Source organism: Littorina saxatilis, linkage group LG3, assembly GCF_037325665.1.
Source record: "Littorina saxatilis isolate snail1 linkage group LG3, US_GU_Lsax_2.0, whole genome shotgun sequence".
NCBI classification, from domain to species: domain Eukaryota; kingdom Metazoa; phylum Mollusca; class Gastropoda; order Littorinimorpha; family Littorinidae; genus Littorina; species Littorina saxatilis.
Genome location: NC_090247.1, coordinates 66787057 through 66798177, shown reverse-complemented (window position 1 = coordinate 66798177; position 11121 = coordinate 66787057). Strand labels below are relative to the sequence as shown.

The window sequence follows — 11121 nt, the reverse complement described above, 5'->3', positions numbered from 1 at the left end:
GCCTAATATGAACCAGTGAAGATGTCTTGACGAATCACTGTCAAAAGCCCCCTATACTTCAAAATAACATGATACAACTTAGTGTGCAAGTCAGATTAATTAAAATATGCTTTAGATTTATCTGTTTCGGTTTGACGAGAACGTTATTTGAAGCACAACAAGAAACTAAAGAAACTTACCAAAAACAGGAAGAAAATGAATGAAATTATTAACTTCCACAAAAAGAAGACTATTTGTTATATTTTTTTGATTGCTCGAGGACTAGTGATAGGTTATTTTCAGCAAGCTTCTTTAATGAGTTCTAGCTTTTATTTGTTTCTATTATTTGTTGAAGGTGGTCCATTTATCAGTAATACACCTACTTTGAGATGTTGCTTTTATCTTTTTGTTTGCAGTAGAAACTCGGGGTCAACACTTTGAATGTAACAAATACAGTCTAAGCTGTCATATATAGCAATTTTTGTTGTTGTGATAACATCTTTGGCAGTGGACAGAAACTAGTCCGTTTTAAGCGTCAAATCTGTTTAGAGTGAACTCTGCCAAACGTATAAAAAAGAGAAAAAGTCTAACGGTTTTGTGGTTTGTGTTTCCGCAACAGTTTTGACATGTGCAAGTTATCCAGAGAGGTTAAACACAGCGAATGAAATTGTTTTGAGTGCTCTGGCACCGTTAGTTTTTCAGAACAGGAGGTGCTCCATATTAGGAGCCGGTCCATATTAGGCAACCGGGGGCCTGCGTAGCTCAGGTGGTAGAGCACTGGACTTGTGATCGAGAGGTCGCTGGTTCGAATCCGGGCCGGGACGGACACGGGTCAACTTTATGTGCAGACCCAGAGACGATATCCATCTCCCACCCCCGTGTCACCACAAGATATTGGTCATTCTACCATAAGTGCAGAGATGGCTGATACCACCTAAACACGCAAACATCAAAAAGCCGTGAGGGCGTAAAACTCGATTCGAAAAAACCAATTCATGTCCAGTATAGGCAATTAAGACCTCACGGACAATAAGCCCCTTAAAATTTACTCTTTTTTTATTAGGCAACCGTCCCCTATTTGTGTGTATCAGATGCCACACAGACGGGCGCAGTGGCGTGGTGGTAAGACGTCGGCCTCCAAATTGAGGTCGTGAGTTCGAATCCCGGTCGCTACCGCCTGGTGGGTTAAGAGTGGAGATTTTTCCGATCTCCCAGGTCAACTTATGTGCAGACCTGCTAGTGACTTAACCCCCTTCGTGTGTACACGCAAGCACAAGACAAAGTGCGCACGGAAAAGATGATCCTGTAATCCATGTTAGAGTTCGGTGGGTTATAGAAACACGAAAATACATGCCTGAATGGCGGGGTAAAAACGGGTCATACACGTAAAAATCCACTCGTGCTAAAAACATAAGTGAACGTGGGAGTCTAAGCCCATGAACGAAGAAGAAGAAGAAGATGCCACCAAATGGGGCCCCAAGTTGATATTCCTAAATGAAGGTATTGCTTTCACACCTGTTTTCCCGGACATTTTTTTTTAACCATGGTGTAGAATCTCCTGCACGTAAATGACTGCAACAACAACACTGATGTTTGTATCATTTAAAACCACAGTGCATGTGACTAAAAATGGCTCATCTATATTTTTTATGAATCCGTTTTGATCGTAAAGACTACCGCACCGGACAGTCACATACATGACGTTTTTGTACGTGTTTCAGTATATTTCCGCTCATGACTTCGTATTGATGTACCGTAGTTTACTCAGTTACGGCCGACCATAACAGTGCTCAGGAAAGGTAATTTTGCAAGCAAGATTCATCGACGATTTTGAGATAAAAAGTTCATTTATTTGTATCACAAGTATTTGTCTGTCTGTCTACTTAAAACCCACTGGGTCGACGTACTGTAAATGTAACGTTTTGTTTTGTCAATAATTCCACTCGTGCAAAAAAAAAACCACGAGTGTACGTGGGAGTTTCAGCCCACGAACGCAGAAGAAGAAGAAGAAGAAGAAGAAGTTTTGTCAATAAGTAAACGTGCCAATAACATACGGTTCTTGTTTTTTGACAGTGCTCATGAAAGTTTAGCTTTTACATTCGTTTGTCAGTATAAGATGCAGGACCTGCCCCCGGTCAAAATAAAATAAACAAGAAATTCCTTCGAGGTAGGAAAAACACCCCCGTTGGTCAAAGGGAAATAACCATTCTCACTGCCACCAACTGAGAAGGTTATTTCCCTTTGACCATTAAAATGTCACTCTATAAGTCCTTGTAGAATCTTAATCCACCAATAACTCCCTAACCGTGTGTTTGACTGGTCCCAATTTGTGTAAGGACCGTCTCAGGAATGTATAGAACCTGTTCACCAAGTTTGGTGACGATCGGTCCGTTCATTCTTGAGATCTATATGCGAACACAAACACACAAACACATCGAGCGAAACCTATACACACCCCTATACCGGGGGTGTAAAAACCTAAAATTCAGTTTTGCTTCTGATAGATGTGACAGGTAGACTGCGTCACCCTTCACAGCAGACTCTGCAGAGTTGTCTATCGGGCTATTTATAGCTCGAATCGCTAGACACCTGTGAATCAGTGTAGAGGTCTGTTTGTGATGGGGTCTGGCTGCTACTGCCTCCTAGTTTTTTCTTGGTTGCCTTAGTGTAACAGGGCTGAGAAATTGACTCTATAATTCTCAATCCTGTTTGATTGGACTTCGCCGTCAAAGGTGATTGTTGTGCTTCACTGAGTTGCACTCGGTTACATAGACAACGAGTGTTCATTCGTCTTCTCTGGCTTCATGGCTAACAGAATGCCTGGCAGATGATGACTGACTGTCTGTCTTACAGATTTACTGGCTGCGTATTTTAATCAATCACGCTCAATGATGCCATGGCCACAAGTTTCACTGAAATTGACCGTGAAACCGGCTACGGCCCGGAATCACGGTGTAGTGCGTTCAGATTTCCCCTGCGTTCAGATGTCTGATTCGATATATACTGCCCGAGACTGAAAAGTTGTTTCCTGGTCAAATTAAAGAAGTACATTTATATTTATGGGAGAAAGGCACGTCAGTTTCTTGGAAGCGAAGGAAATTTATAGTGAAATTTAAATTTGATAGATTTCACCCCAAAACTGCTTTTGATTTCTTCGAAAACCATAGGTGCACCGGCCGGAGTGGTTACGTCCCATGTGAGAAGGGAAGGATTTTAGGATGAAGCAAATTTCCAAGTTTAGATAACAGAAATGTTGGTTGAACGAATGTGATTGTCGGTGTGGAGTTTATACAAGATTAACGAAGCCGCAGAGGAAATCTGAACGCACTACACCGACACGGTCCATTGCAAGTTTAGCGGGACAACCAGGTAGGGGAGGGAGGGGTAGGGTGGGACAAAAAAATCCTTTATTGGAATATCTCATTCAATACTTAAGACAAAAACACAAAACTGGTGTCATCAGAAACTTTATTGAATTTGCCACAAAACAAAGAAAACATAAAATAGATTTATTTAACCGACTCAGGAGAATTCGCAGTTAAAAACGCAAACAAATGTGGGGCAGGGTGGAACATGACGGGGCAGGATGGGACATTGCTTGGGGCAGGGTGGAACATGACGGGGCAGGGTGGGACATATGAATTTGTGTGTGAAGTTAAGAACCTTGTACCAGCTAAAACAACGCCCTCGTGAGTCTTCATTGACATTGAAGATTTCCGATGATTGGTGATAAGATCCCTGTAGAGTCCACCGCCTGTCCTCACTGAACAAACGCTTCTTTGAAGCTCTGGCTTTCTTTGCGACAGCTCGAGGTTTCTTGGGCACAGCTCGAGGTTTCTTGGCCACCTTTTTCTTCTTCGCTTCCATCTCTGCTTTTTGTGGTGTGTCTGGCAACACTCGGCTTCTGCCAAGCGCTTGACCGGCACGCTTCCTCTGCTGGGTAGCCTTTGGGTATGGCCTGATAACTTCAGGTGAGCAGATCAGAACAGAGTCAGGGGAACGAGATGCGCTTGGATCAGGTGGACAGTCAGCAGCGCTTGGATCAGGTGGACCGTCAACAGCAGCGTTTTGGGCGGCTTGTGTTGAAGTTTCAATGGGAGTGGTTGATTGTTGACAGGGTTTGTCGCTGATGTAGCTTTGGTAGAAGTCGGTTTCTGAAAAGACTTCGGTATCCAGTGGGCAGATGCCCGTGGACTTGAAACCACTGGTGATGTTCTGAATTGTGAAGTCACGGTTATATGCAGTGCCAAGGATTCCTGCGACGTCGTGGATCGTCTGACGTTTTCCAGGGTTGTTGTACATCCATGAGGTGATCACTGCGTTATACTGCCTCTTCAGCGGGCTAAAGACGGTCTTGTCCAACGGTTGGAGCCTGTGACTACAGTGGGGAGGGAGACTCAACAGCACAATGCCTTTGTCTCTGCAGTAGTCAACTGCTTCCACTGAGATGTGGGATACATGATTGTCTAGAATGACAAAGACTTTTTTCTCCGACGTGCATCGAAGATGTTTCTGAATATGGTGGAGGCACTGCACGAAGATTTCCTGCGTCATCCACCCGCCTGGGTTACAAAAGCCTTGGGTGCCTGGTGGTGCACCGAAGAGCATATGGTTCTTGAAGTTCTTTCTTTCGAACACGAGGCAGGGTGGCAGGCAGTTCCCGATGCCGTTGATGATGCCCAGCATCGCAACTGTCTCTCCACGCTCATGCGAGACCAGTTGTGCGACCTGCTTGACACCAGCCTCAGCAACCACTTTCTGAGGCCTCTGGGAGGTGGTTAGTGCCGTTTTATCTACATTGTAGATTCTTTCAGGCGTTATGGTGTGTTCTTGGTACAGCCGCCTCAATTTCTCAAAGAAGGTACCAACATTGTGCTTATTGAATGCAGTTGCTCTTGCAGGGGTTCTGATGCTGAGCTGACGATGGCGACTCTTGAATGCTGTCATCCAGTCTTTTCCGGCTTGTTTGTTTTTCTCCCAGTTGTCTGGAACACGATTCCCATTTCGAATGGCTAGGGTGTAAGCTAATGACTTTACAGTCGCAGTGTCCAGAGGAAATCCAATGCGTGATGCGGTCAGTAAGTACTGAACTAACTTCCTCTTCAATGGTGAAAATCAGCCTTGACTGGGACATCTCACTATATGAGGCCAGCTTCTTTCCTTCGCCATCTTTCCTCACTGCTCGCCTCAAAGAGGATTTTTTAATTCCAAATTCTTCAGCGACTTGTCGGAAAGACTGGCCTTTTCTGACAGCCATCACTGCATTGTGGAGTTGCTGGACATTCTCAGTAGATCTTTCTGTCCGGTCTGACTTTCTTTTGTATGTTCTCACCATCTGAAAGTGGAAAGAAAATAAAAGGAAACATTTACTTATTTGTTTACTTATTTATCTATTGATTTATTTATGTATTTCAATTTCACATCCTTTGCAAATAGTGATTTTAGACAAACAAGAACAATACCGAAAAAGAAAAAAGAAAAATAATAACTATAAAAGTTTCAAGTGAAAAAAATATTGATAAAATTAGTGATATGCATGTAAAACAAACAATATATTATTCATTGTTTATAGACTGGGAGAAATTTACGGAAAGGGGCAGGGTGAAACACCCCAGGGGTAGGGTGGGACACCCAAGGGGCAGGGTGGAACACTGAAGGGGCAGGCTTGGACTGTTCCACCCTGCCCCGTCCCACCCTGCCCCTCAGTGGATCAGTGCAATTAAATCTAAAATTGTCAAGAAAACACAGAGTATTGAACTTGAGTAGCATCCGGCAGCATAATATGCCTGAATAATTTCTTTCTGCAGGTGTCAAGTTTCATTCTTGTAAAGTCAAAACAAATGATACAAAGCTTGCGCCTATTAAAGAGCTAAAAATTTACTTACGGTTGGAATCTGGATAATATTTTCTGCCTCATCAAAACCAAACACTGCAGGACTTTGGCGCCAGACACTGGTCTGGGAAATCACAGCTTGGCGGGAAAACAAAAGTCCCGGATAAAGCATCGCATCATCACTAAAATGAACCTGTTCCACCCTGCCCCATGTCCCACCCTACCCCTCCCTCCCCTACAGCTTTATTCAAGTGTTTCTCTGCCACTTCAGGTAGATACTCTTGCCACCGATGTCCTGTCACGTAGATAGGGCACCCCGCCGCAGCAGGGTTTGTGCTAGTTATCAAAGATCGACTGACATAAAACAGTCGAACCTGGGCCTAGTGACAACCGCTCAGTCACGACCACCAGTGCCCTACGACCACCCAAACTGAGGACCCTCGACGAGGTCAGTTTTCCCCCCACTATGATTACCAATCAAGTTCACCTGTCTACATAGATAGGCGGTGTGATAGGCCGGACCGCCGTCCGTGCGATGCCGGTGTTTCACAGTGGCCCGGTTGGTTCCTTGGGTGGTCGTTATATATAGGCAGGTTCGACTGTAGCTACTGAACACGTTGTCAATGGATGACCTATTTTCTGCTGCACAACTTCTTTATCTCGAGGTCGACCCGCGGCCTGCACTTACACGCATAATGGCCTCTTTTTTTTTGCAAGTGACCCCGAGGTCAGTAATATAACTCGTCAATAGTGCAGCGCCGTGATCTGGATGATTTGTGTTGCTATTCTGTATGCAATCAAATTATCGCATGCAAAACTGTAATTACTGATTTCTTTGCAACCGCACAGGTGCGTTTTTGTGTGCTTTCTTGGTGTCCCTGGTTATTCACCTTTACATCACAGCACACATCTGGGTCGATGAAATTTACTTCCACCTATCGATGTATAACTTCCGGTTTGATCTTTCTGTTCTTATTTCAAGAAGAATCGTCGGAGGAAGTCGAAATTCTCAGAAAGTTGACTTAGAATGATTGCGTAACTCCTAAGGATGGTTTCTGTCTATGTGTCATTTCGATTGTCTCGGAAACTGAGTTGTGTCTATACCTGGGGTGGAAGTGCAGACGACACAAACGGAAACCAAGGAGCCAATCAGAACGAAGCGGGTGGTATTTACTTCCTCTCTGGACCTTGACTACCCTCAGGTGACACAAAGTGTGATCGATGATAAGTTTAATGTGATGGAAATTCATCAGCTTCTTGTGTTTATCGATGAGCCGTTTTTATACTGAGCGCGGTCGCTGAATCCAAAATTAGACGCAACTAGACTGCCGTCAGCCGCAAAACAGGATCCAAAAAGTACCGAAGTTACTACTCGCCTACGTAAAAGCTCGACCAATCACAAGACGAGAGAAATCCGACACGAAGTTTTGGCCTACAGCGCTGAGACGGAAAGAAAGCAAAAGGACAGACAGGTTCCTAGAATCATGGCGAAGCAACTTCGTGGAATTCTCTGTGTTGATATGTTGACCAAAGCAAGGACCACGTGTTTTTCGCGTAATCATGCAAGGAATTAAAAACTTATCGTTGTGGAATGGACGAGAATTAAGAGAAAAGTTCTGTGATTACGCAGAAACACAACAAAATAGCTGGGCGTTCACGAGTGTGGAGAGGAAATGCTTGCCAAGTTACGGGGCCGACAACCACATGGGAGATGAAAATGGACACAAGGGGTACACAAACGGATCTCGTGACCGACAGGAATATCGCCGATTGCTTGATGGAACTTAAATCATCGCCTGAATTTCAGGATCTCACCTACAGGGTAAGTTTGATAACAAGAATTCGGCGAGTCGCTGATAATGCGCGAAGTAGTGCAAGGGAGGCAACTCTGATTTCGACCTAGTTCATGGAATTTTTCTCGGAAGCAATTTTAGCAGGAAAAATATTTTTTCCACGCAAACCAGATTCCCAGAACTAAGCTTCTCAGTATGTATTCGTTTCCCACGTGTGTGATTGCCGATACGGCTAGAAACTGATAAAGAGTGTCGGCCGTATCGAAAACAGGGGGTGACAGAACGATCGACATTGGTTTGGGAGTGTTCGGGGTTGTTGACTTTACAGTGCGGTGACACGGCGATACACATGGAGCCATGTCAAGGTCACTGCGTTCTCCAATAAAGCGATCATACGACTGTTATTTTTATTTCTAGTGGGTTTAGAATTTGTTAGAATCTCTATTGGTCAGTTTCAAGTGGAATTTTGTTTCCTGTTTTCTATTATCACACGTTGTAGTCAGTTATTTACTGATTGGTTTTACTGTTGAATCACAGGGTGGATTTTGTTTTCTCCATTATAAATTTACATAACACTCTGCTGCATTTTCAAGTAGAAAGGACTATGACAGGCGACACAGATTAGAATACCTTACATCACACTCACATACACTGTCAGTGTCACTGAATATGTGGGTATATAGGCATGAAGACACTGAACACCATTATTTTAATCTATTTTTGCATTAGTTTTAGTGACACTGGCAGATTTGTTTTCTCCCTGACCCACATGAAAAAGAATTGGCCATTTAGTGCTTTGATAATCACTTGTTATGTTTAAGATCTACTGAGCTCATGCTAAAAATTCAATCTCATAAATTAAAGATGTACAGTGTAACTAAAAGTGCCAAGTGCATGTACTAATAATCATTGTTGGCCAACTTTAGAAAGGGATTTTCTAAAGGTAATGTTCCTCAAAACTTGTGGCTCATTTCTGGAAACTCCAGTGTTTTTAAATTTACAGTACATGTAATTAGACATTGAAAAAATCAACTTCCTGATTCACATAAATTTGTCCCTAAGAAAAGTGTCGGTGTAACTCGATTCTTTTGATATCACGGCGCATTGTAATAATAACTTTTCATGTTGGCGTTCACAAGTGAACAAGGAAGTATAACCTTGCTATAACATGAGGGGGGGGGGGGGGGGGTGAAGTGATACATGTCCTTGAATTTCTTTGGACTGCACATTACAGTGGATCCCCCCTTTTAAGATCTCTAAAAATCTGAGAAAATCAGGTCTTAAAATGGGAGGAAATTTAGTCTGAAAAAAACAGGGTCTTTAAAACAGGACGGAGTCTTAAATTGCCAGGGGGGTGTTCAGTTAAAAGGGGGTTCCACTGTATAATTTATTTAATGCAAACTTTTCAGGCTTACGTGCACAATATCAACAGGGAAGTATAAGCTCACTAAATCTGTTTAACTAATGGGAGGGCGTTGGGACACTGAGAGAATGATGCTTTATGAGTCATACTGATTCTCAAAAAAAGCTCTGGTGTTTGTTTTACATTTTACTGTTAATGATTATGATGAGAAAAACAGTATCCTGAAAGGTATCATTGGTCTCTTATAATTACAATTTGTCAGTAGAAGTTTAAACATCAAATCAACATTAAATTTCAATATTTTCTTCTTCTTCTGCGTTCCCAGCCGTGCTAAATCTTCAGTCCGGTCTGTAGGGCGAAGTCCGCAGTCCGGTCTGTAGGCCGAAGTCCGCAGTCCGCCACAGCGCGCGAGGTTGCCGGCCCCCAGAGCTTCTCGTGGGCCTCCTGGACTAGGCCATGTCTTGCGTCTAATTATATTATTATTATTATTGATATGATCTACCTGTATCAAATATTATTCGTATTCTGTGATTTATAATTTTACTCTCTGACCTTAGTCTTATGCCTGCTGTATTGCCCTGATATTTTCACATGAAGATTCAATTTAAAGATTCTGACCCTCTGTTGTTTTCTCTCAACAGCTCAGCCGATCATGCACAGGGGAGATGACTCTGACTGTAACAAGGGAAAGCACTGTGGGACTGTTAGGGGCGCCCTTTGACCCCGTGTACGCCACGGTCACCGCCAGCGGCCTCTGTTACTTCAGCGTGCTGTTCGCCCCCATGGAGGTCACCGACCTCAAACCCAACGGCGACCTTAACCTTCGCAAGTTCCGCCACATTCTCTGGAAGCTGAACGGGCGTGCGGGTTACGGCTTCTGCCCTGGCTTCAAGGACACCGACTTCCCTGAAGGGTTCAAGTTTGAAGGTCACGGCCTTGAAGTTCTGAAGCAGCCGTTCACGCGTGTCCAAGCGACTGAGTGTCAGGTGTTTATGCAGTTGAAACGGTCGAGTTCCCGTGCCATCAGCCAGCCATTGGGGCTGCAACTCTGCTCCAAGTGTCTGAAAGCTCTGACAGACATCTACACCAACTTGAAGAAAAGCGGTGCAGATCTGTCCAAGTGTCCAGCTTTTACCAGGTTTTTGCCCGGTCAGTCTCATCCCACTGCTGTGAAAAACCACGGGGTGTACCAGGGGAGCTCCAAGTTAAAGGAAAGCAATGAACTGAAGACGGAGAGTGAAGCAAGTTTGTTGGTGACTGAGGAGGAGGGAGGGGGGGAAGGCAGCAGTGTCGGCGCTGACAGGCCCGGTCTGTGTGTAGCCAGTGAGTGCGAGGTGGTGACACAAAACTCAACGGAAAGTAAGCCCAAAATTGTGAAATCCAGCTCCAGCAAAGTGCCTGTCAGAAACTGCAGCGTTCTGTTAGATCGCTTCATCCCAGAGGGCGGGTGCTTGTATAAATCCGAAAACCGATCAAACATGGTGGTAGCAAACGGTGCCGTTTCTGCCGATTCCAGTCCGGTACCTTCCCCGGCAACGCGTTCACTTGAACACACATCTTCGGCAGCATCCTTTTCTCAAGATGTGTCTCATTCTTCCTCTTCTTCCTCGTGGTCACTGATGTCATCACCGTCGGCAACAGTGACCAGTAACAGCAGCAAACGCCAGCTGAAGCACACGTCGAGTGAAAGCTCCTCCTCCTCTCGACCGGTTCTCTCTGCTCGTATCAAGCCCTTCAGGACAGTGACACCCCAGGGACAGGAGACTGAATTCAGTGTCACAGATGCCGCTGGTGCGGATGTGGCCGTGGCAGGAGTAGCATCCGACACTGTGGTGCAAAGGGATGTGATGGCCGACATGGAGCCGCCCCCAGTGCTAACTCCAGAGATCATGTCTCCGGCAGATTCTCCGCAGCCTTTGTGCATCGATGAGGATGCGGACCCTGATGAGCTGGAATCTGCTAGCAGTGAACCCGGTTTGGCTTTTTTTGTAGTGTACATATTTTTTCTTGTTGTCCTTTATTTCTTTTTGTTTATTTTTTGGTCTTCCTTTGTACTTTTTTTGTATTGTGTTTGTCTTGTCTTGTGTTTTTATTTTATTTATTGCTCAGTTTGTTTGTGTGTGTGTGTGTGGGTGTTTTCTTTTATGGGTAAA

General features: G+C 44.3%; 1 protein-coding gene across 2 annotated transcripts in view; it reads left to right on the top strand.

Annotated features, from left to right (window-relative positions):
- The window catches only part of LOC138963038 (uncharacterized), a 33436-nt gene that overhangs the window by 9844 nt on the left and 12471 nt on the right, over positions 1 to 11121 (top strand). The window contains exons 1-2 of one of the 2 annotated variants that reach the window (XM_070335028.1): positions 6793 to 7634; positions 9610 to 10942. In XM_070335028.1, the coding sequence (XP_070191129.1) occupies positions 7524 to 7634; positions 9610 to 10942 (1444 nt within the window). In that variant the 5' untranslated portion in view covers positions 6793 to 7523. Of the gene's footprint in view, positions 1 to 6792; positions 7635 to 9609; positions 10943 to 11121 lie in introns of those variants that run through there. The other variant, XM_070335029.1, reaches the window with a different exon arrangement.